A 27070-nucleotide genomic window follows, 5' to 3' on the forward strand; every position below is an offset into this window, starting at 1 on the left:
CCACGTCCATGTCAGCGCTGTCATTGTCGGCCTGCCGCCATGAGGTAGATGACCCACTTTGAAAACGTAGAAGAGTCAGTAATGAAAACTCTACTGTGACATGTAGAGTATAGACGATTTAGGAATTCCTGATATTAGCATTACCGGGCTAAATTTGACCTCAGTTTCCTGGAAAGTATCACAAAGCAGATTCTACACCTAAATAGAAAAAATCTGATTAATACAACATTCACACATCTGTGTGACATGTAATAGTGCTGTCCATTATTTTTTGTTGTCAAAAACAGATCGGTGTCTCCCATCCGTGAGGCTCTGGGCAGGTCCAATTATCATCCGTTTTGCTTATCAGACTCGGCTATTAAAGTCTATAAGGGTCCGTATGAGGCCACATGTACATGTTGAGTATTTGGTGAGATTTTTTACCTCAGTATTTGTAAGCCAAGACCAAGAGTGGAACAATCAGAGGAAAAGTATAATAGAAACATATGCACCACTTCTGCATTTATCACCCACTCCTGGTCTTGGCTTACAAAGACTGAGGTAAAAAATTCACCAAATACTCAATGTGTGCACGTGGCCATAAGTTCATCAGTGAAACAGCACTCTCCAGTTCTGGATTCTTGGTAATGACGAGGATTTTATTGGCAAGACAACAAATAATTCATGCATTCAATATTTGTTGTGACGTTTCTGCTCCTCTAGAGCCTTTATCTCACGGTCACAAAATGCAGAAGAAATAACTCTGGTTCCTCAATTGGGTTCACGCTGGAGCTTCTGGCAAAACGAATGGAGCGATGTGCTATTGTGAAGAGGAAGTTAGAAGTGGTGTCAAGGTTTTTTTTAGTAACCTGAAGAACCTAGGGGGAAGGGGATGGGAAGGGGAGGCTATCCTGTGATCCAGTCCTGGGCTTTCGGGCCTAATAACAGCAGCTGGGCTAGCTTAGGCTACTTTTACACATCACGTGAGAAGGAGATGGATTTTTTAATTATAATGAACCCGGGGATAGAGTTTGGATTTCTTGTTCCGGGGAAAAAGGAGGGGGAGAGAGAGAAAGGGGGGGGGGGGAGAGAGGGGGAGAGAGAGACTCCAGAACATGATTGTGTGGAGAATGCATGGAAAACTGGATTTGGAGGCTGGATTCATCATTTCACATGTCAGTTTCATCCATTTATCGCTGGAACCGTTCCTATGAACGTTTTCTCCGGCCGCTGAAAAACTAACTTTAGACGGATCCAGCAAAAAACGGATGAAGCTTGTGGCCGTCAGGCGCAATCCAGCGCTAATACAACTCTATGAGAAAAAACGGATCCGGCGGAAAAAAAACGCGGATCTATTTTTTTCAAAACTCGCCGGATTGTGCCTGACAGCAAAAGCCTGATGTGTGAAAGTAGCAGTGTGAAGTGTGTTGAGACTGGAGAAAGGCAGAGCTGCTGGTTAGTGTACTCTGAAAAGAGAGGTGTTTGTTTGGTGAACACGTTTAATACAAGTGTGAGCTGCTGGTGGAAATACCACAGTCGGTGAGGCTGCTATATTTATGTTTTATTCTGCCTGAAGAAAAGGACTTTTCATGTTATTAATCGATACTGAAGAAAGCTGTTTTTTTAATTTTGGAGCTGTAAAGTTTATAATGTTCCATAAACTACATGCTTTTGATATAAAACCCTGTGCCACATGTATCCAAGAGGCTACTTGAGAGCGTAGACCCCTGCGCCATGTATTTATACTCTTGTCTCACCAGGTAAAATAGGCAGTTATCAGGAAACTCCAATTCTCCTGAGAGGTGTAGATGTCTGAAATGCCATAAATGACTCTCACAAACAATAGAGTATACAGTTAGGGCCAGAAATATTTGGACAGTGACACAAGTTTTGTTATTTTAGCTGTTTACAAAAACATGTTCAGAAATACAATTATATATATAATATGGGCTGAAAGTGCACACTCCCAGCTGCAATATGATAGTTTTCACATCCAAATCGGAGAAAGGGTTTAGGAATCATAGCTCTGTAATGCATAGCGTCCTCTTTTTCAAGGGACCAAAAGTAATTGGACAATGGACTCTAAGGGCTGCAATTAACTCTGAAGGCGTCTCCCTCGTTAACCTGTAATCAATGAAGTAGTTAAAAGGTCAGGGGTGGATTCCAGGTGTGTGGTTTTGCATTTGGAAGCTGTTGCTGTGAGCAGACAACATGCGGTCAAAGGAACTCTCAATTGAGGTGAAGCAGAACATCCTGAGGCTGAAAAAAAAGAAAAAATCCATCAGAGAGATAGCAGACATGCTTGGAGTAGCAAAATCAACAGTTGGGTACATTCTGAGAAAAAAGGAATTGACTGGTGAGCTTGGGAACTCAAAAAGGCCTGGGCGTCCACGGATGACAACAGTGGTGGATGATCGCCGCATACTTAATTTGGTGAAGAAGAACCCGTTCACAACATCAACTGAAGTCCAGAACACTCTCAGTGAAGTAGGTGTATCTGTCTCTAAGTCAACAGTAAAGAGAAGACTCCATGACAGTAAATACAAAGGGTTCACATCTAGATGCAAACCATTCATCAATAACAAAAATAGACAGGCCAGAGTTAAATTTGCAGAAAAACACCTCAAGAAGCCAGCTCAGTTCTGGAAAAGTATTCTATGGACAGATGAGACAAAGATCAACCTGTACCAGAATGATGGGAAGAAAAAAGTTTGGAGAAGAAAGGGAACGGCACATGATCCAAGGCACACCACATCCTCTGTAAAACATGGTGGAGGCAACGTGATGGCATGGGCATGCATGGCTTTCAATGGCACTGGGTCACTTGTGTTTATTGATGACATAAGAGCAGACAAGAGTAGCCGGATGAATTCTGAAGTGTACCGGGATATACTTTCAGCCCAGATTCAGCCAAATGCTGCAAAGTTGATTGGACGGCGCTTCATAGTACAGATGGACAATGACCCCAAGCATACAGCCAAAGCTACCCAGGAGTTCATGAGTGCCAAAAAGTGGAACATTCTGCAATGGCCAAGTCAATCTCCAGATCTAAACCCAATTGAGCATGCATTTCACTTGCTCAAATCCAGACTTAAGACGGAAAGACCCACAAACAAGCAAGACCTGAAGGCTGCGGCTGTAAAGGCCTGGCAAAGCATTAAGAAGGAGGAAACCCAGCGATTGGTGATGTCCATGGGTTCCAGACTTAAGGCAGTGATTGCCTCCAAAGGATTTGCAACAAAATATTGAAAATAAAAATATTTTGTTTGGGTTATGTTTATTTGTCCAATTACTTTTGACCTCCTAAAATGTGGAGTGTTTGTAAAGAAATGTGTACAATTCCTACATTTTCTATCAGATATTTTTGTTCAACCCTTCAAATTAAACGTTACAATCTGCACTTGAATTCTGTTGTAGAGGTTTCATTTCAAATCCAATGTGGTGGCATGCAGAGCCCAACTCGCGAAAATTGTGTCACTGTCCAAATATTTCTGGCCCTAACTGTATACAGTAGCTTGTACTTCAGCTACTGTATCCATAAATGTAAGCACAAATATTTCAGAAAGTTTAGCAGTGTTCATCTGAAATTATAACCTCCTTGTGTGATCCATACACTTACTATAGCTTCTGAGCGGTTCACACTAGTTGTGTATCCATCACTAATGCAAACTTTTTTCCCAATTATTCTGCAAGGCTGGAAGAAAGGCGGTTTATCATCTGCATCGATGATATCAATAATTATTGATGTTGTGGCTGTGAAACTGGGATTAACTCCTGGAAATTCAGTGTCCTAGATAAAAAACAGATGATGCCGTGTTCATTAGAAATATACCCCCAAAAATAGAGAAAAATAAAAATTAGTTTAATAAATAAAAGTCCAATAAGAGTCCAATGTAGTGGACAGCTCCTTTAACAATCCCACCTGGCCACTGTACAAAGATTGTGGCTGACTGTATTCATGAAGAAATCAACTTACCCGAGCAGTAAGATTGAGCCGTATGTGGGGATGGAGGTCATAATCCAGAGGTTTGTTCACTGCTAACAGTGGATAGGTTACAGAGGATAGTCTAAAATAATCAGCAGTATCCTATTATCGAGGGAAAAACATACTTAGTAAAAGGCAAATATTAATATAGTAATAATATTAATTTTTATGCTCAATGGCTTTTTTAACACTAAAATAATAGATGCCAGGATATTCCTTCACTTACAATTCTATGGGGTATGTCCACTAATTATTTAAAGAGGTGGCCATAATTCTGGTCACTAGGCTGTTAGCACCTACTCTGAGAGCAGCATAATGTAGAGCTAGAGAGCCTGATTCCAGTGATGTCTCACTTACTGGATTGCTTACTGTAGTTTTGATAAACTCACAGTTTTATTAGCGTAGGATTATCACTAGAGGACAAATATAACTGCTGCCATGAAGTCCTCCAAAACCATGAGTTCTGTATAGTCCAGCCCACACCACTGATTGGCAGCTTTCTTCCTATGCACTGTGCTCACAGAAAGCTGACAATCAGTGGTGTGGGCGGGGTTATAAAGAGCTCAGCATTCAGAGAACTGGTATATCTGCTGCAGATAAAACTGTCATTCTATCAAAACTGCAGCGAGGAGCCCAGTAAATGACACATCACTGGAATCAGGAGCTCTACCCTTACAATATGCTGCTCTCAGATGAGGTAGCAAAAACCTGTTGACAGACTCCCTTTAAGCATTAAAGCTTCTTCAGACTTTCCAGGCATAGTGATGCTGCTGGACGTACATGTGGAGGACTATGATGCCATTAAGGGATGGCACATCAAATACTAAAAATTAGATATCATTTTATTGTTGTTCTAGAACACAGGTTAGCATTAGCAACGTATGGCACATATGCTCTTTGGCACATGTGTCATACTTGCCAAGTAGGGTACTGTGGAGACACGGGGATCAGCGGGTGCCCTAGTCCACTAATCTAAACTGCCTGGACCAGAGATCATCCCACCAAATGCATTATCTCCTTTTACCATGGGTGTAATTCTATTCAAACAATACTAGGTCAGGGTAAAACACTGTGGCAATACTTTATTGAACCACAAAAACAGGCAAATAAAACGTACAACAGTCCCAGCAAAATACTCAAGATGGTGCAAATTACAGAGTCTCACCCTTCCACTGACTTGCCAGGATAAGAGCAGCTATTATTTCAGAGCCTCCATGGCTGACTACCCCACCTGTGGCAAGCACAGAAAGAAGGTAATGACAGACTTAGGAAGATGACAGTCCATTGAAATACAAGGCCAGGTGACCGGAGGGTCACAATCTGGCTTCTCCAAACATCTCCATGTAGCCAGGTGACCAGTGGGTCCCATTCCTGGCTTTCCCAAATGTATCCATGGGGCTCAGGTGACCGGTGGGTCCAATTCCTGACTACCCCAAACGTATCCATGGTTCCGTGATGGTCGATGGAGCAGATCTGTATTTTTCCTGCCGGGGTTGGCATCCTGTACAATGTGTTGTGAATTCTGCTCTTGGGCTCCCTCCGGTGGTTGAGTGGTAGTGCTGCGGTAGTTGGATCGCAGCATTTATCAGGTGTTTCTATTTTTTGCAATTTGGGCTGGGCTATTTAGTCCTGCTTTATCCGTTAGTCAGTGCCAGTTGTCCATTGTTTTTGGAGGATTCACATACATACCTGGTCTCTTCTGTTCTGCTGTTGATTTCAACAAAGATAAGTTCTGGCTTTGATTTTGCTGTCCACCTGCTGTGGACCTTATTGTTCTGTGCATTTTCATGTTTTGTTTAGTCCAGCTTTGTCTGTGAAGGATTTTTTGCAGCCAAGCGGTGTCTCTGGAGATGCAGATATACCCTCCATGTCTTTAGTCAGATGTGGTGTTTTGTATTTTCTGTGGTGGATATTTTCTAGTGTTTTAATACTGACCGCATAGTACTCTGTCCTATTCTTTCTTTTTAGCTAGTATGGCCTCCTATCCTGATTTCATGTCTGCGTATGTTATTTCCCTCTCCTCTCACAGTCAATATTTGTGGGGGGCTGTCTATCCTTTGGGGATTTTCTCTGAGGCAAGATAGGTTTCCTGTTTCTGTCTTTAGGGGTAGTTAGTTCTTAGGCTGTGTCGAGGGGTCTAGGGAGTGTTAGGTACCCCGCACGGCTACTTCTAGTTGCGCTGCTAAGTTCAGAGTTTTGCAGTCAGTACAGGTACCACCTTCTCCAGAGTACGTCTCATGCTGCTCCTAGGCCACCAGATCATAACAACAATGTCAAATCTGTGTCCCTCGTGATGGAGCCATGATGTATTGGCTGCTGTCTTGTAGAGTGTCTCTGGTTCTTTGGATCTGTGGATCTCTTGGTTGTCTTGATGTCTGGAGGTATACATCCTTTTTATAGTTAACAACTGTCCTTGAAGCCAGCATTCACAGGTAAAGGGGAAGAATGGTGACAAGATCAACTCGCATTGTTTGATTGTGTACTCTATTTGCATAGTTTTTCCTCCTCTGTTTTGCAGGTCAACAAACTAGCTGGCCTGGACAATATGTAATCAGCATATCAGCAAATATCATTGTTCAATTATGCTGTGTCTCTAGTCATCCAGGATAACAGCACAATATGGAACAACAAATTGACAACTTACAAGTCAATATTACAGGCTTACACAAACAAAAGTCTGTGTTTTCTTGACCAACAAGAAAGAAACACAAATTCAAAAGTCTACATATAGATAACTGTCTATTCCTCCTGGCTTACTGAAAATAGCCATCTGGTTAATTAAGATAAAATGCTGCGTCATCACAGGTACTTATTCAAGTGAAACCTGCACACACATCGAAAAACAGCACCCATCAGATGAAGTAGTCAGGTAAGAGAGCAGGTGTTCACAAAGATCTGATCTGTGCCGGTATATTGTCTGCCAAGGTACACTGCAATTTATTTTCAGTCCTGTATTACACAGGACACTCCTACGTGTTCTCACAGCTCCTCAGGGGTGGGGTCATCTGTCTGTGCTCACTGGTTGCCTCTAAGTATTTAATTAATGCTCAGACTATTTTTTAACTTGTCACCGCCAAAACTCAAACTCAGGACCTGTAGTAGGATAGGCAGAAAAGAAATTGGATGCCATACGGACCATCAGCGTGGCATCCGATTTTATAGATACATTACAATTCTGCAGCATAGGAAATTGCAAATGGTCCTGTAAAAAATGAAAAGCTGCTGAGTAAAAAAAAAACAGGTTGCACGCCGTCAGCACACACATGACAAATGAGAAAAAAATAACATCACTCTAATGGGTGAGAATGGAACCAATGTTTTTTTTATATGTAAGTGCGACAGAATCCTTAAACCTCATGAAAATAGAATACTGCTAAAAATGAAATGCAAAAGAAGCAAAGCACAGCAATAGCAAATATTTCTTGTTCACTTACCCTATCTTCAGCAATTAGCTCATAGTAGAGGGTATCCCCATCAGCATCTTCAGCTTGTATTGGAAAACCAATGGTGCTGCTCACTTGCAGACTCTTAGGATACATAAAAAATAATAGATGCTTCATGGAGTATGCAAATCGGGTCATTCTCTAACAACCTAGTGGTTAATAGCTCTACGTCAAAAACTTTTTTCATTGCCCTTCGAAACTAATGTCTCACTCGCGAAGATGTTTAAGGACAGACGCTCATCCTTGGACAGACCTGTTTTTGCATCTTGGATCTCCCACATTCAGGGTGGGAAATAAGGGGCAAATGATCATCCTGACATTTACAGGTTTTTACCGTAATTTATTTTTCATTCTTTGATATTTATTGGCTCAATGAAGCAAGCATTGCATGGGTGAAGAATAATATACTGTACACCGGAGGTGCACAACCTGCAGCCTGGGGGCCGCTTGTGCCTTTAATGCCATTTTGTACAGTCTCCAGCCATCTCTAATCTCCTGTGTTCATGTTATGAAGGGACCGTATAGAGATCTTTCTAAGGCTGGTGTGCAAAACACGGAGACATGTCAGTGTTCGTGGGAGTGCACGGATTACACGGACCCATTAAAGTCAATGGGTCCGTGTAAAACACGTACCGCACACGGACGTTGTCCGTGTGCAGTCCGTGTGCCATGCAGGAGACAGCGCTACAGTAAGCGCTGTCCCCCCCACATGGTGCTGAAGCCGCGATTCATATCTTCTCTACAGCAAACGCTGCTGCAGAGAAGATATGAATCGCGGCTTCAGCACCAGATGCAGGGGACAGCACTTATCGCTTAGCGCTGTCTCCTGCACGGTGCGTGTGGTACCCAGTCGGCACACGGGCGGCACACGTGTCGGCACGTGTGCCACACTGATGTGCCACAGAAACGCATGGGCACACGGACACGGATAATACCGGTACCGATTTTTCCGGTACCGGAATTATCTGGACGTGTGGGACTGCCCTAAAGGTCTTTTTACACTCGGAAAGGAATTTTTCCTCTAATGTGGAACCTTTAGCACCTGCCCAATGAGGGTTTTGCCTTCCTCTGGATCAACATGTTAGATTATAGGATGAACTCGGTGGACTTATGTCTACCTTCAACTTTAAAAACTATGAAGTTTTAAGCGTAAAATGAATATTTAGAAAGTCCTTCTTTACATGTTTCATCTGTTTAATATCAACTAGTTACTGCTTTAAACATATAGAAAAACCGCACAAACACCTCCTTGCATAACATTGTGCACATTGATAAGCTGTAGTGTATGAAGAACAGTTCTTCACCGCTTTGTAGTTTTATGCTAAATTGTTTCAATGGTTATAATAGAGAAGAAGCTTTAATTGCTACCAACCTCAAGAATTGGGAAAGAATAGCTTGCTTCCTTGAAGATTGGTGCATTGTCATTGACATTAATAACTTGTACAAAAAAAGTTTCTCCGAGAACCTGAAAATAACAAACAAACAGTAAGTTTCCTCTTCACGTCCAAATCATTATCAGACTATGTTCACGTGTTGTGATTTTGCAATGTTTTTTTGCTGCATTTTTTTTATACAAATTAAAAGCTCCTATTTTCAGAACCGGCAAAAGCTATGAGATTTCAGAAATCACATGCCCAATATTCTGACATTGTTTTGGGGAATTGTTTTCACGATGTACATTGTATGGTAAAAATGACCTTGCAATATGAATCTGCTCATCAGTACGATTACAGGGATACAAAACATGTCCAGTTTTTTTTTCATTAGTTTAGTGGCAGAAAAAAAAAAAAGATGTTTCCAAAAAACATTTTTTGGGTTGTGTCTTCATTCTCCGAGATCCATAATGCTTTAATTTTTCATTTTATGGAGCTGTATGTAAGAATATTTTTTTCTGGAAGAGACAATTTATCAATACCATTTTGGGATAGATGTGACTTTTTGATCGCTTGTTATAGCATTTCTTGCGGAATTTCGGTGACCAAACACCATAATTTTGACGTTGTTGATTTATTTAATTTATGGTGTTTATTGATCTGGTTAATTGTTTTTATATTTTGACAGATCTGACTTTTCTGATACCAATATATGATTTTTCTTTTTTTTTCTTTTTTTTTTCAATATTTTTATTTTTCATGGGGGAAAAGAGGGTGATTTTATGCTTTTTTTTATTTTTTATCACATTTTTTAAAACTTTTTCTACTTTTCACTGTTCATCTTAGTTCCCTAGGGGGACTTGAAGCTGCGATTGTCTGATCGCTTGTGCTATATACAGCGATGCCTCTGCACTGGTTATTGCATTTTTACTGCATCATTTGCTGCATGTTTCTTCTGTCTTATGCACATTTTTGGTGAAGATTTGAAACAGTTTAGTGTAGAAAAATCGCACTTAAGAACACATTTGTCTAATTTACGTATATTTTTTTCAGTCTCCCCATAGAAGCCTGAAAGTGAACAGTTAAACGTCGTCTTTAGGCCAGTCTCACACGTCCAGATAATTCCGGTAGCGGAAAAATCAGTACCGGAATTATCCGTGTCCGTGTGCCGGTGCGTTTCTGTGGCACATCAGTGTGGCACATGTGCGGCACATGTGTGCCGCCCGTGTCCCCACTGGGTACCACACGCACCGTGCCGGAGACAGCGCTAAAGTTTAGCGCTGTCCCCTGCATCTGGTGCTGAAGCCCCATTCATATCTTCCCTGCAGCAGCGTTTGCTGTAGAGAAGATATGAATAATTGTGTGTAAAATCAAGATCCAGGTCATCAACCCCCTCCCACCCCCTGTGCGCCCCCCACTGTGATTAAAATACTCACCCGGCTCCCTCGCTGGCTGGCGCTGCTTCCTGTCCTGGCCGCACCTTCTACTGTATGAGCGGTCACGTGGGGCCGCCGATTACAGTCATGAAAATGCGGCTCCACCTCCCATTACTGTAAATGAGCGGCCCCACGTGACCGCTCATACAGTACAAGGTGCGGCCAGGACAGGACGCTGCGAGGGAGCCGGGTGAGTATTTTAATCACAGGGGGGGGGGGGGGGCGGTGCGGGGGGTCGCACAGGGGGTGGGAGGGGGTTTTGATGACCTGGATCTTGATTTTACACACAATTATTCATATCTTCTCTACAGCAAACACTGCTGCAGGGAAGATATGAATGGCGGCTTCAGCACCAGTGGGGGGGACAGCGCTTAATGTAGCGCTGTCCCCTGCACGGCACACGGACTGCACAAGGACAACGTCTGTGTGCGGTACGTGTTTTACACGAACCCAGTGACTTTAATGGGTCCGTGTAATCCGTGCACTCCCACGAACACTGACATGTCTCCGTGTTTGGCACACGGAGACACGGTCCGCAAAAAATCAATGACATCTGCACAGATGCATTGATTTTAATGTGTCTACGTGTGTCAGTGGCTCCGGTACGTGAGGAAACTGTCACCTCACGTACTGGAGCCACTGACGTGTGAAACCGGCCTTAAACACACAGTAGATATCACTTTTAAAGAAATCACATCCATGTTGCTAAACGTTGTTAAATGCAGAATATTTTCTGCACAAAAAATGCAGCGGGAAAAACCCCCACAGGATTTGCGCTATGTGGGAACATGGTCTTACACTAGAGAGCTTCAGAATGCAGAGGACAAACACAGAAAGAGACCGAGCGACATTACATAAAGGCAAACTGGGAGGATCTTACTCACAATCTGGTTGCCTTTTCTGCAGATAAGAGTGACTGTTATAATCGTTTCTGTCTGGTAATGCAAAGAGAAATAAAATATTATTTAGTAATAAAAATATTTAACTAATAATGATCAGGATAATTCAAAAGTAAGCAGGTTTTTAGTTTTGCTGATCTTTAATAAATAGATAAGAGCATGTTAATCGTAGCAGCAGGATCCAGATTAATTTTTCACACATGGCTTAGTCTGCAACCCTCCCCCATACAAATTGTTTTTGGAAAAAACCTTGCTTCTTGGATGAAGATGGACTGGGGAGGAGGCTTCTCTTCAAAAGGAACAAAGAGCTCAAAAACTATTTAACATTTCTGAGCGTTTTATAGAACTTTTACTTTACCACATTCGTAAATTCTTGCAAGGTAGTTTTGGACCTGCAACGTGGAGCGGGGCGGTAGTCGTGGCACGTTCCATGAAAGTGGAGATCCTGGCTGGGTGTGTGGACTTGTGCTGTGCCAGTGCAGGCTGCATGTAACCGATGTTGCTGGTTGGCCAGGACCAGATGTTTCACAGTTCAATGAGGAAGACCACCATTCAAAAATAAACTCTTTACAGAACGGTAACTAGATCAGGATTATGTACAAAGGACAGCAGGTATAAAGTCTTTTGGACATTTCCTTTACAGTTAGAAGCATTTTCTACAGTTTCCTTCCTTAGTACCGTATATACTCGTGTATAAGCCGAGTTTTTCAGCACATTTTTTTGTGCTGAAAATGCCCCCTCAGCTTATACACGAGTCATTGTCCCAGAAAGGTGGTGGGGGAGGGGGAGCCATGGGTCACAGAGACAGGAGCCAGCAGCTGCAACTGTGCACGTTGCTAAAGAGAAATGAATATTCACTATGCTGGCAGTAAATATTCATTTCTCTTATAGCGCGCACAGTTACAGCTGCAGCCTACATACCTTCACTGTGCGCTCTCATTGCATCTCCTTCCGGTGCCAGTCTTCCGGCTGAGCGATCCCGTGTCCCCCGGTCATTAATGTAATGAATATTCACCTCTCTCCACTCCCATAGGCGTGGAGTGAATATTCATTACTTTAATGAGCGGGGACATGTGATCACTGGGGACACGTGATTAGGGGATAAGGAGCCATGCTTACAAGGATGGGGATAAGGAACCATGCATACAAGGACGGGGATAAGGAGCCATGCATACAGGGACAGGGAGCCATGCATACAAGAACGTGGAGTCATACATACAAGGACGGGGACCCATGCATACAAGGATAAGGGAACAATGCATACCGGGCTTATACTCGAGTCAATACGTTTTCCCAGTTTTTTGTGGCAAAATTAGGTGCCTCAGCTTATACTCGGGTCTACTTATACTCGAGTATATACGGTAGTTTAGAAGAACGCTACGTCCACTGTTTCTTCCTACTTCACAGCTTTAATGCTACAGTCTTGATTTAACACAAGGACTACTGGACTCGTGAACCCTGACTAGAACTACTGCAAGTAAGTAGTCAAAATGACTATACCAGTAGTCCTAGTGTTAACAAGTCTCCTTTACTTGTTCTGCATTTCCATATCCTATTTCTTCTACCACTGGCACCCTGGAACTCCTGCTTGGGACTCTTCACTAGTCCCAGCCTCTCAGTCCTGTTTAGGCCCGTTACCTTCCAGCGTTACAAGCTCAGGGTCTCATGGCTAGGCATCATCTCCTAGGACCCGCCTCCAGAAGGCCATTCTGTCTGTCATTTATGTTCTAGATCTCCTTTTCCCTCCTCTTTGGTCTCTTCACATTTACGGTCACCCTCGAACGTAGAACTGTTCATTTCAGACTTTTTAGTCCTCTCACCAAGCACTCCACGCCCTATCTCTCTTCCTAGAAGGAAACCATCACGTTCCCTTAGACTAGCCCTTCCAACTGTGGGCTTGTCCCATCTATTAACTCTATTTACCCTATAGTCAAATATATACATCACATAACTTATTCAACGCATTACACTACTCACATTACATCACAATATCATATTACACAGTATTTACAAATGATAATTCACATGACATTAAAGTAGTGTATAATCGGGTCCTTTCGTCAAACTCAATCTGACAGGTGCCCCGCCCCTATCAAAGTATATCAAAGTGTGTAACCCCTCCCCTCCTTCTGTCAGCCAGCTGTCCCTGAGGCTGGCTGATTTCCCCTTTAGATATCATTTGATATACTTTAATTTGTTGCAGTTTGATATTATTCACGTATTTGTTTTATATATTTATACGTAGCTCGAGTTTGATTCTGTTAGCTGTGTTTTATTCACAGTGTATCCATATAGTTCAGAACTTATAACACACCAAGCTGTTTATTTGTGTCTCTACTGAACATTAACTAAATGGTGAACATTAACTAAATGTTTATTTTCACAAACAGAAGAGCCAGATTTTCTGTTTGGGTTATCTGCGGGTCAGTGGTTTATAACACCTAGGTCAATTGTTGTTGTATTCGCTTTCCCAATAAATGTTTATTTTCACAAACAGAAGAGACAGATTTTCTGTTTGTACATGTATTGTACCTGTAGGGTTATGTAGGGTTATCTGCGGGTCATTTGCCCAGGCAGTGTGTATTATTTATGTTTTTATAACGCACCATGTTTGATATTTGCTTTCTCTTTTTTGTGTCTGTAGATGTCATCTGAGAAGTTATTTGTGTTTCTACTGAGCATTAACTAAATGCTTATTTTCAGTGGTTTATAACACCTAGGTCATTTGTTTTTGTTCTGTAAGCTGTGTTTATTCACAGTGTACCAGATTTTCTCTTTTGTGCCTATATATATATATATATACATATATATATATATATATATAATATGCCCCAATGTTACAACACAAGCAAGTAAGAAGCGGTGTGTTTTATACGAATATAAATTTTATTTCTCACAATAAAACAGCATCTCAAATTTTAAGTTAGCTAACAGCATGATGCTGACAAATGCATCTTTGCGGAATCTGATAACAACGTGAGTGTAATATTGCACTCAATACTGTGCAAAGGGTCTGAATACTTATGTCCGTGTGATATTTCAGTTTTTCTTTTTAATAAATTCGCAAAAAAAATCTACATTTCTGTTTTGTTCAGGCATGATGGAGTGCAGAGTGTACATTAATATATATATCTCAGAATGCAGCTGAATAGTATTGCTAATTAGTCCATATAAAGAGATAGAGATGATAGAGATGATAGAGATAGAGATGATAAGCCTCTATGATTGTTACTTTTGCACATGTATTACTGTTTTTCTTATTTTTTGTGTAAAATCTCGGTCAGGCAGGCACGAACACACAGATTTTCTGTTTGTACCTGTATTGTACCTGTAGGGTTATGTAGGGTTATCTGCGGGTCACGTTTTTCTATTTTAGCGATGCCACATCCAGATATATTATTCCAGCTTTCTTTAATTCTGCATTATTTTATCACATGATGAAAATTGCCATTTTATATTGAATTACTGCAGATCGCTGAGCGTTACCACCGGACTCGTTTCTCAATTAATTTCCCAGCTGACTGCGCTATCTATAATTATGCTTATACCTTAGGCGTGTATTTACATGGCACTGTAATTCGCATTTTTACAGACTATATGTGGATTACAGCCGGTATACAGTAACAGGCGGCATGACTGAGTGTAATATTGCACTCAATACTGTGCAAAGGGTCTGAATACTTATGTCCGTGTGATATTTCAGTTTTTTTTTTTAATAAATTCGCAAAAAATCTACATTTCTGTTTTGTTCAGGCATGATGGCGTGCAGAGTGTACATTAATATATATATCTCAGAATGCAGCTGAATAGTATTGCTAATTAGTCCATATAAATAGAAAATTATGTAGAAACCCAAAGTTTTGATAAGTGTATGAAAATACACCAATATTAACTATTTGTGCTATTTTAGGCGTAAATTTGGCCTATATGTATAGCAGTCAGGAGTTGGGGCGATGAAATATGTGTTACAAGCGTAGTGAATTGCAGATATATTCTACAGTGTATGTCATTTTGAGAAATGTGTGGCATAACCAATTACCTATCACGGCCACTAGATGGCAGAATATCATATTAATTATACATTGGGGTTTACTTTTGGAAACTTACAAATTCATTGGAAATTTTTAAGCCATTATTGCTTAGGCCAATACAGAATATAAAAAGTAAAAACATTAAATAGTACAAAAATGTTTTATTGTCAGAACTAATTGGAAATAAAGAACACATTTTAAGCTAACCGCACTCACTTTACACAATCAGAAAAAAGGAAACACACTTTAAGTTAGCTAACAGCATGATGCTGACAAATGCATCTTTGCGGAATCTGATAATGCACTGAACAAAGCGGATCTCGTAAGTTTAATTGACTATTCAAGGGAAAATGATAATGTCAAATACATCCTGACGGTGATTGATGTTCTATCGAGATACGCATGGTGCGTGGCCTTGACAAACAAGACAGGCGCTAGTGTCGCCAGATCGTTCGAATTAATATTTCAAAATGATAAGCGCATACCGAAGAAACTGCAGACGGATCGCGGCAAAGAATTTATAAATTCATCACTCAAGCAACTATGTAATACGCACAATATTCATCACTTTTTTTACAAACAATGATGTAAAAGCCGCTATGGTCGAGCGTTTTAATCGCACATTAAAAACCCGTATGTGGCGCTATCTTACGCATCATAATACCTTTAGGTATATTGATATTTTACCGGATTTGCTGCATAGCTACAACCATACGTACCACTCAACGATCCGCTGTAGTCCCGCGTCTGTGTCAGAGAGAAACGTGATGCAAATCTGGCGCAATATTTACAGTTCTACTATTACTAATAAACCGATTAAACCGTCTTTAACGGTTGGCTCTCATGTCAGAATATCGCGCTATAAGTCGCCCTTCTGTAAGGGCTATGAGAAGACGTACAGTGAAGAGATTTTTTTTAATTACCGCCGTCTCCAATAAATTTCATAAACCCCTTTATAAAATCAGTGATTTAGCCGGGGAGGCTGTAGAGGGGTCATTTTATAAGGAAGAGCTGCAAAAAATACCTATGGATGAGGATCGTGTCTACAGAGTAGAAAAGATTTTGAGAAAAAAACGTGTCAGGGGTGTGAGTCACTGCTTTGTCAAATGGCTGGGCTACCCCGAAAAATTCAATAGTTGGATCCCGGCCTCGGAGTTGACAGATATATAACAATGGAAGCGGGCTCGTTTTTCGTGACATTACCCAGTAATTCGTCAATTAAAATGTACCCCGAAAACACAATATCGGAGTACAATACCAAGTTAGCGCGGGCCGTTCATCTTTCAGCAGATTATGAGGTGGCGTTAACGGAAATACAGTACCCCCATACGTGGAACACGTTTGATGCTTTTGAAGGGAGCTTCTACGCGGCTAAACACGGCGAGCCGTTAGTACAGTATCACATAAAATCAGGATTTTACTCGTCCATTCCTAAGCTAGTTGGCGCAGTCAATGCCCGAATAGAAGCGCTGTATTTATCTACGCCTGCCTACAGAATACGGTATGATGAGCTACGTCGCGAGGTGATCCTGCCCGACCCATCCCCTATACAGTTTGCTCTGGGTACTAAGCTAAAATTTATTTTCGGACTGCAGACCGTCGATGACTCCCCCGTTGCTTTAATGCCGTGGAATCGCCGCTTTTACCCCGATTCAAAGGCTGGTTTTTATTCGCTTTTTGTATACACTGATATAATTCAACATCAACTTGTAGGTGACAGTTACGTTCAACTGCTACGAACCGTAGAAGTTAGCGGCGATGATAATGATATTGTCACGGTGCGCTACTTACGGCCCGATTACATACCGCTGTGCAAGCAACACTTTGACTCCATAAACATTACAGTCATGTCGGACCAGGGCACGCCGGTTAAATTCAGATACGGCAAGTGTATAGTGCGATTACATTTTAGACCTCGCCAGCATTGACACGATAAAATGCTGTCTCAAAGGGTGTATGGAGATCCTGCTGTTTATGCCCGCTACTATACTGCCCAGTCGGGGGACGGACTAGAGGGGTTCCGCGGGAGCGAGTACATGTATGGCTCTGGACTGGCAGGACTATTTAAAGGCTTATTTCGTCGCGCCGTGCCGCTTTTCAGAAAAGGCTTAGAATTAGTAAAACCACACGTTCGGACGGCTGCCCGGAACATCGCTGCAGATGCCGTGACATCAGCATCGACGGCCCTTATGAAAAGGATAAATACACCAACCCAGCAAGACGGATCTGGGATAATCTATGTCGCTAAAAAAGCCAAAAAAAGAAAGCGGCGCGTTTGCCCTCCTTTACCGCCGATGCTCATGAATAGAACTACATCCAAGAGACGGCCCCGTCAGAAACGAGTAAGACGCTCTGCGGACGACATCTTCTAATCAGTTACCATGGCTTTCCTGCATGACGCTTCTGTAGAGTGCGCAAAATCTGAACTGGATATTTTTGCCGTACCACCGACTCAAACAAGTATCGAGAAATCTCTATTTGTAGAAGTACAGCCGGTTGCTGCTCTGTCAGACAATGGACTGTTGGAGTTTTACATATCTGGTAGCGGTGATTATTATTATGATCTGAACAACACGCTGCTGTACATAAGCTGTCGCATCGTGAAGCAGGATAATACGGCCATCGCCGATGGTGCGCGTGTGGCGCTCATAAACTACCCTCTAGCCACTCTTTTTAACCAGGTCGATATTACTCTGGGAGACCGACTTATCTCACAATCGGACAATCTCTACAGCTATAGAGCGTACATAGAGACCCTTTTAAATTACAGTTCACAGACGCTGGCATCACAATTTACAGCCGGTTTGTTCTATAAAGACACTGCGGGGCATCATAATGACAGGCGCCTGGATGGCGCAAATGCGGGATTTATCAAAAGAGCCAGTGCCGCTTCTCGCTCAAAACCCATCGATCTTTTGGGGCCCATTTTTGGGGATATATTTAACCAGCCAAAGTTAATATTGAACGGCCTTGACCTTAAGGTTAAGCTGTCAAGAAATAAGGATACTTTCTGCCTCATGTCCGCAGAAGCCGAGCCGCTGAAGGTACAAATCTCGTAGGCGGCTCTCTATGTGAAAAGAGTGCAGGTATCTCCGGCTGTCCGAATCGGCCACAGCCAGGCCCTCCTAGCCGCAACAGCCAAGTACGCTGTTGACCGAACATGCCTGAAAGTGTACAGCATCGCCACAGGGACACGGATCACGAACCACGAGAACCTCTTCCTAGGACAGATACCAAAAACTGTTATATTGGGGTTTGTAGATAATGAGGGCTTCAGCGGTTCTTATACAAAAAACCCACTGGACTTTCACCACTACCACGTCAACCACGCGGCATTATATCTGGATGGTCAGCAGATACCCGCGAGGCCTTATAATCCTAATTTTAATGCTGATTTAGCCATCAGAGAATATATGGCGCTTGCCCATATATCGGGCAAGCAAAAGGCTGATTGTGCCATGGCGATAGATCGTGAAGAATTTATGGCTGGCTTCACGCTATTTGCTTTTGATTTATCGCCTGATCAAGAGCCTGGAGGCCATTTCTCGCTCATTAAAACAGGTAATCTGCGTGCTGAAGTCCGCTTTGCGATAGCGACACCCCACACGATAAATATGATTGTCTTTGCAGTCAACCACACCATTCTGGAAATTAATAACAGGCGAGAGATCTTGTACGATTTTAATTAAGCAACGATGGACAGTCTGCAGCTTACAGTTGTAGCGCGGTCTGATAATTATACAGGCCGCATATTCGCCGGTGTGTTTCCGTGTGATTTGCTTCCGGAAGAAAGAGTGACTCAGAGACCTGCGGCATATATTGTGAATACAGACCCGGCGAATCAAGCTGGTCGCCACTGGATATTAATCGTACTCTGCGACGATAAGACGGGCATATTTTTTGACAGTTACGGCTTCCGTGCGGATAATATTATCTTTCCACGCGCTTTTGTGACATTCCTGAACAAGAATTGTTATTCTTATTGTTATCAGAGCGCACAAATTCAAGATTTGTATAGCCGTGTATGCGGTCATTATTGCATATATGTATTATACCATTTAGCGCGAGGCTTTCCATTTAAGAAGGTTTTACAGCATTTCACGCCTGACTTGCAGAATAATGATCGAATCGTATCAGATTTTGTGACATCAAGATTTTCAGGCTCAGCCCTTTGTTCAGTGCGTTGTTATCAGATTCCGCAAAGATGCATTTGTCAGCATCATGCTGTTAGCTAACTTAAAATTTGAGATGCTGTTTTATTGTGAGAAATAAAATTTATATTCGTATAAAACACACCGCTTCTTACTTGCTTGTGTTGTAACATTGGGGCATATTATATAGGCACAAAAGAGAAAATCTGGTACACTGTGAATAAACACAGCTTACAGAACAAAAAAACAAATGACCTAGGTGTTATAAACCACTGAAAATAAGCATTTAGTTAATGCTCAGTAGAAACACAAATAACTTCTCAGATGACATCTACAGACACAAAAAAGAGAAAGCAAATATCAAACATGGTGCGTTATAAAAACATAAATAATACTCACTGCCTGGGCAAATGACCCGCAGATAACCCTACATAACCCTACAGGTACAATACATGTACAAACAGAAAATCTGTCTCTTCTGTTTGTGAAAATAAACATTTATTGGGAAAGCGAATACAACAACAATTGACCTAGGTGTTATAAACCTCTGATCCGCAGATAACCCAAACAGAAAATCTGTCTCTTCTGTTTGTGAAAATAAACATTTAGTTAATGTTCACCATTTAGTTAATGTTCAGTAGAGACACAAATAAACAGCTTGGTGTGTTATAAGTTCTGAACTATATGGATACACTGTGAATAAAACACAGCTAACAGAATCAAACTCGAGCTACGTATAAAAATATAAAACAAATACGTGAATAATATCAAACTGCAACAAATTAAAGTATATCAAACGATATCAAAAGGGGAAATCAGCCAGCCTCAGGGACAGCTGGCTGACAGGAGGAGGGGAGGGGTTACACACTTTGATACACTTTGATAGGGGCGGGGCACCTGTCAGATTGAGTTTGACGAAAGGACCCGATTATACACTACTACTTTTATATTTTTATACGTAGCTCGAGTTTGATTCTGTTAGCTGTGTTTTATTCACAGTGTATCCATATAGTTCAAAACTTATAACACACCAAGCTGTTTATTTGTGTCTCTACTGTCACGATGTAAAGAATGTACTAGATAAATGCTGTACACGCCTTGTAACGCTATATTAATTATTTTGTAAGAAGTGTAATGATGTATGTTCATTGTACTATTTAATGTTTTTACTTTTTATATTCTGTAAGAATTTTTATAGTATTGAAATGTCTTTGAGATGTATTAATGTTTTTACTTTTTATATTCTGTAAGAATTTTTTACTTTTTATATTCTGTAAGAATTTTTATAGTATTGAAATGCCTTTGAGATGTTGTTTTATTGTGAGAAATAAAATCTTTTTACATTTTTACAATATCGTGTCTTTGGTTTTATATTCGTATATACTTGCGTGTGTTGGAAAGCTGGAATAATATATGTGGATGTGGCAGCGCTAAAATAGAAAAATGTTAGTAATTCAATATAAAATGGCTATTTTCAGAATTTGGCATTACCACTTGCTATGACCCGCAGAAAACCCTACATAACCATAGTTAGTGCTCAGTAGAGACACAAATAACTTCTCAGATGACATCTACAGACACAAAAAAGAGAAAGCAAATATCAAACATGGTGCGTTATAAAAACATAAATAATACACACTGCCTGGGCAAATGACCTGCAGATAACCCTACATAACCCTACAGGTACAATACATGTACAAACAGAAAATCTGTCTCTTCTGTTTGTGAAAATAAACATTTATTGGGAAAGCGAATACAACAACAATTGACCTAGGTGTTATAAACCTCTGACCCGCAGATAACCCAAACAGAAAATCTGGCTCTTCTGTTTGTGAAAATAAACATTTAGTTAATGTTCACCATTTAGTTAATGTTCAGTAGAGACACAAATAAACAGCTTGGTGTGTTATAAGTTCTGAACTATATGGATACACTGTGAATAAAACACAGCTAACAGAATCAAACTCGAGCTACGTATAAATATATAAAACAAATACGTGAATAATATCAAACTGCAACAAATTAAAATATATCAAACTATATCAAAAGGGGAAATCAAAGAAGGAGGGACAGCTGGATACCAGCCGTCAGACAAGGAGAGGGGAGGGGTTACACACTTTGATACACTTTGATAGGGGCGGGGCACCTGTCAGATTGAGTTTGACAAAACCTATGGATTATACACTACTCATTAACATTATACACATAATTCCAGGGTCACACTTGTGTGGGCAATGCGAGAAACTCGTACGAGTCTCTTGCATCTATACCCGGCACTGCCGCCGGCACTCGGGACCAGAGGTGCCGGCAGCAGTTCCGGGTATTGATGCGCGAGCTTCTTGCATTGCACACGCAAGTGTGACCCGGCCTAACAATCAAACTTATTTCTTTAAGGAAACATGGTCAGCATGTCCATATCCTTACAGATCAACCGCATAGTTTCAACAATGGATGTTGATTGGAGTGGACCCGTGGAAGTTCGGGTTCATCGAGTTTGACAGAACTTTCATCCAAAGATTGGTTTTGGGTACCAGAACTCTACCCAACCTTGAACCTAAACCCCACAGAAATCAATGGTGACCTGAACTTTGGAGTTGGTGTCTCTCTCTCTATGTTTCTCCTCCCGAACTGTAAAATGGACTTCCAGGAGAAGTCCATGTTCTGAGTTCAGCGCTGAACACTAGGTGTCCCGTATGAGCCCCGAACATTACAGAACAGGTTCGCTCATCTCTAATATACAGTAGAACGGTTTCTCTTTAGTTAAATTAACCATTTATTACTCTGTTTCCCTTGTTTTTGTACATTATGTGTTTTTGGAATCTGGAAAATGTTAATAAAAACATTATTTAAAAACAAAAGTATGTTAGTCCATGCTTTTATTGTACAGCATCATAGCAAGAGGTGCGTTATGATCAGCAATCCTAAATCCCTTCCAACATTTTACTGATACATCGTCCAAACGCCATATAATAAAGTAATTGTAATACCAGATCTATCCGGTGGCATGGGACTGGTTCACAGTGATTTTTTATTCTATTGTAACATTCTGATTATTACACCCCCATATTGGAAAACATTGTAACTAAATTTCAAACTGTCATTTTCGAACTATGATGTTTAGTGTCTTGTTAGGGATCCACCAAGGGGAGCTAAACCTGCAGCCCTGCCCCTCTGTTATTGACATACCTCATAGTCCAATTCTTCAAATAAAACCAGATTTGATGCGTTTACTCGAAATTGTTTTTCTTCAACCTCTGTCGTATGCTCAGGTTCAGTAATTAACGCTGTCACCACTGTACCTGGCTTTGCGTCTTCACGAATACTTGGAACTGGATTGGCAGATCTACAAGCTGTAGAAAATACAATAATATTGTTATGGGAGAAAGCGGATCTACTACCATCCGCTATGTTTAACCCTATGGAGTGCATAACCGTTACCGTAAGGTTGCAAGCAGTGATTAGCAAACATACTTGAATAAGTTGTTATCTGAGCATGCTCGGGTGCTAACAAAGTGTCTTCGGTGTGCTCGAATAATATGTCCCCGCAGCTGCACATTAGGGGAACCATGATGCTCAGTGGTTAGCACTTTTCCTTTGCAGCACTGGGGTCCTGAGTTGAGATCCCACCCAGGACAACATCTGCAGGGAGTTTGTATGTTCTCCCCGTGTTTGTGCAGGTTTCCTCTGGAGACTTCAAACAGAGCTCAATTTTCAAATTTGACATGTGTTGCGCTATTCGCTAATAACTTTGGAAGACCTTTACCAATCTCCGTGCTCCAGAAGAAGGTTTTTTTTTCATGACAAATTGCACTTTATGTTAGTGCTAAATTTAGGTCAATATGTTTTGCTTTTGTTTATGAAAATACCTAAAACTTGTTGAAAATGTATAAAAATTAGCAATTCCTTAATGACCGCATATACGCCTTTATGAGGCGCTTGGAAAGAAGTATATAAGTATATAGTGACCTCCGATGAGTGAAAATGCAGTGGTATTAGCATCAATCATAGGTGTTTAACCTCCTAGATGCTGCTGTCAATAGTGACAGCAGCATCTAGAGGGTTAACAGAGGAAGGGTGCTCCTTATTTAACCACATCGGCACCTTGCGATTGCTGATGGTTGTCAGGACAACCTGTGACCAAGTATAGCAATATTTTAGTGGAAAAAAATTAACTTTTCACATTTTTCATTCCACTCCTTGTTACCGTAATTCATGTGAAGCAATCTTCCAGACAGTAGTTCTGAATACTTTGAGGAGTGCAGTTTTTAAAATGGTTTCACTTTTGGCGGAGAGGGAGTTCCAATATATAGGCCCCTCTAAGTCACTTTAAAACTAAATAGAAATTTCCGTAAAAAAATGAAAAATTGCTGCTAAATTTTTAACCCTTTTAGCATCTTAACATAATGAAAGAATATTAGAAATCTGATATTTGTGTGGTATGACTGTCCAGTTTAATGGTATAAAAATTCAAAGTTTGAAAATTGCTTTTTTTTCAAAATTTTCAATGTATCTCCAATATTTTTGAAAAAACAAAAAAACATTGACCTGAATTTTTCACGGATATGAAGTACAATGTGTCACGATAGAAAAAAACTCATTATCACTAAGATATGTGGAAGAATTTAAAGGTTATTATCACATAAAGGGCTCGCTCCCGCTGGTGTATAAAATCGGTGAGTGCAATGCGAGAAAACATCACATTGCACTCGCACCGATGTTATTCAATGAGTCAGTGCTCATCTGCGAGTTTTTCTTCAGCTGTATTCAGGATAAGAAAAATGGATGAGACTCGCCAATGTAAGTCAATGGGTGCGAGATAAAAAATCTGGCGGCACATGAACCAAGCGTGTGATGTCCGCTTTTTCCACAGCAATCACAAAGGAAACCTGACATTTCATTAGCCAAGTACAGTAAATTCACAGAGTGACCCATCAGAATAGATAGAATAGATGAATACTGTATATAGAATAGATAGATATAAACAATAGATAGATATCCAATTTCACAAGTCCCACGGTGCTCCGCAAGACTCGGTGACAGCGCTGAGATGTCAGTAACTATATTGCTAATCAGAGTCGCATAGAGCAAAGAGGGCAGCGTGACCCGGTGACTGATGAGCGGTAATGTTACTGACGTCACCGCTGTTTGGAGCCGCCAGGTCTCGCGAAGCACAGCGTAGTCCGAAGTTGCTCCTGCTACAGCCTATGGTGCTTGGTTCTCTAAACGAGACTCCATAGCATTTGGATGTCAGATTCGGGTTTGTCGTGGGACCGCCAAGAACTACGTCGGACCTGCATTGGAACTTTTTGTTTTCTAATAAATTGGTGAAGGATGGACAGTGTCTTGTCTTTATTTCTCACTTTTTATGTTTTTCAGGTTTCTATTTGATTTAGTGGACTACTGTGGATTCCCAGGACTACAGCTTGATGGGCTTGATGCGAGCTGTTATTTTTAACAAATCACAGTTGACATCAACCCCAACCCCAACCACGGACCTTTCCCAGTCTGATAATAAAAGCCCCCAGCTGTCTACTTTACCTTTGCTGGTTATCAAAAATAGAAGGACCAAATGTAGTTTATAAATGTATTTATTAGGTTATACAAGTCTAAGCATCCTTTAGTGAAAGGCACTTTAGTGAAAGGCACTTTATGGTGCAAGTTTATTATATGTAGGTGGTTTGTAAAATTGTACATCAACAGGATATGCTGGTGCTATATAAATAAAGATTATTATTATTATCATCTTTTCTATCTAATATCTATTATCTAATATCTTTCTATAATCTATATACAGTATATCTTTATATAGGATTGCATTAGATTTGTAAACTAGCTTTAAGTTACATAGAGTATTACAGTATGTAAAAGATGTTAAAAACAGATAGCATACACATGTCATACATATGTTATGTGAGAAAAAGATGGCACACTCACATTGCACTCTATTGACATACGGAGTGGCATACGTAGAGACTCGTCCAACTTTTCACGATGAACATCAGAACGATTTTTTATACAGAGATGTGAGCGAGGCCAAAGTGACACTTATCAGAATTGAAAAATGGGGTTTGGTCATTAAAGGGAACCTCTCACTCAATTAACGCTGGGGAACACCCCCCAGGGCCGTAGGGTACTCGGTACCAGGTGTGGTAATTAAAGGGATGTGTCACGGCGGCAGCGACCCGGTCAGTGGCCCTGGGCGCCCATGTTAAATGGATAGTCTTTAAGAGGGTTTTGTGAATAAAGTTTGTGTTTGTGATGCCACAGGTGGTTTTCGGTCAGGGTGACCAACGCTGATTAAAGGGGTCCTTTGGGGTGATGTTATGGCAGCAGTGATGGTATGGCTTCCCATAGGTGAAGCTGGGTCCCTAGAGTTCTCGGTGTATAGATAGAGATGGTGGGTGGTGTAGCAAGAAACGGAGGACACAGGTTTGCAGTCTCTTTACCTGGTTTACTGAAAGTTTCATGCAGCCACAGTCGGGGTGGGGTTAGAAGCCTTCCATCTAGCGCTGTGGTGTTGTAGTCCCTTGCTGCCTTAGGCCTCTCCCAAGGTCCTCACATGTTCTCTCTGTCCTCCAGGTTGATGGGACACTACCCGTATGACAGGTAGCTCGAGCCTTTTTACAGGGTCTCTATCGTCATGCGCTTCTGTGTCCTCAGGTTTCAATGGTGGACAGGTGACATATAATCCAGCTGTCCTGCCGGGTTCTGCTGTGCCACTTGGAGTATGTCACAACCTTGGTCTTCCGGCTACCGGTATCTGCGCTCCTTAGGGTGGTAGCTCAGTCACAGCTAATCCTCTATTTCTTCACTCTCCTGCGCTTCACTTCCCCTCCATGCTCTGTACAGCTTTTCCGGCTTTCTGCGTTATCTCTTTCCTTTCAGGAGCTGCAGCACCCTCGTGGCTGCACGGCCCTTCTCAGACTTTCGGCCTCAGACTGCTCTAGTCTGCTGTCTGACACTCACTGACTCCTCTCACTGACTGACTTTCCCTCCAGATCAGAATATTTATATAGGGGAGCCATCAACAAGCTGGATCAGAGCTCCCCCTTCTGGCCTGGAGCGCGAACATGTTGCATGCTTGTGATTACCTGATGAGAGAGATCCTTCCTTGCTTCCAAGCATGACATCACTCGCCCAGTGGGGAAAGCAATGCCACTGTGACATCCAGGAACCTGGGGTGTTACAGGGGCCCGAACCATGGACAGGCTGAATCAGAGCTTGGCTGCATGATTGCTCTGAAATGCTTCGCCTTTGCTGGCTCTTTAAACTATGCTTTCTCTGAAACACTGGAGCATTTCAGAGAAAACATCCAGTCTCGGATTCATGCTGCCGAAATCACGGTTTTATTGATGTGTTTCCTGTAAGAGTATATTCACGCAAATTTTATTTTTTATTTCAGGCTGACAAACCTAACAAGTTTGTATTGGAGTTTTTGACTGACAGCAGTTTTCTTAAGCATTTTTACCGCATTTTTAGGACTTTTTCTTTTTGCACCATGCTATGCTGTGAATCTATAGCCTAAACTGAGCAAAATAGCGTCTGAAAAAATAAACACACATATATTGAATATGAGCAAAATTAATGTTTACTACAACTAATCTCATATATAACGATGGATGCATTTTTCTGTTTGAAGCCTGGATGGGTGGCACCTGCTATAACACAGAAAACTGTAAATGGTTAAAGGGAATCTGTCAGCAGGTTTTTGTTATTTAATTCAAGAGTAGAATAATATAGGACCTGAGACTCTGATTCCAGGGTTGTATCACT

The 27070-nt window shown here is 41.3% G+C and overlaps 1 protein-coding gene across 6 annotated transcripts in view; it reads right to left on the bottom strand.

Annotated features, from left to right (window-relative positions):
- Positions 1 to 27070, bottom strand: part of CDHR5 (cadherin related family member 5) — a 74543-nt gene that overhangs the window by 43505 nt on the left and 3968 nt on the right. For all 6 annotated transcript variants that reach the window (XM_069739696.1, XM_069739698.1, XM_069739700.1 and 3 more), the window contains exons 2-7: positions 22484 to 22647; positions 11101 to 11151; positions 8780 to 8872; positions 7399 to 7491; positions 3956 to 4066; positions 3599 to 3769 (exon numbers count right to left, since the gene is read on the bottom strand). In XM_069739696.1, the coding sequence (XP_069595797.1) occupies positions 3599 to 3769; positions 3956 to 4066; positions 7399 to 7491; positions 8780 to 8872; positions 11101 to 11151; positions 22484 to 22647 (683 nt within the window). The remainder of the gene's footprint in view (positions 1 to 3598; positions 3770 to 3955; positions 4067 to 7398; positions 7492 to 8779; positions 8873 to 11100; positions 11152 to 22483; positions 22648 to 27070) is intronic.

Source organism: Ranitomeya imitator, chromosome 9 (assembly GCF_032444005.1).
Source record: "Ranitomeya imitator isolate aRanImi1 chromosome 9, aRanImi1.pri, whole genome shotgun sequence".
Classification (NCBI taxonomy): domain Eukaryota; kingdom Metazoa; phylum Chordata; class Amphibia; order Anura; family Dendrobatidae; genus Ranitomeya; species Ranitomeya imitator.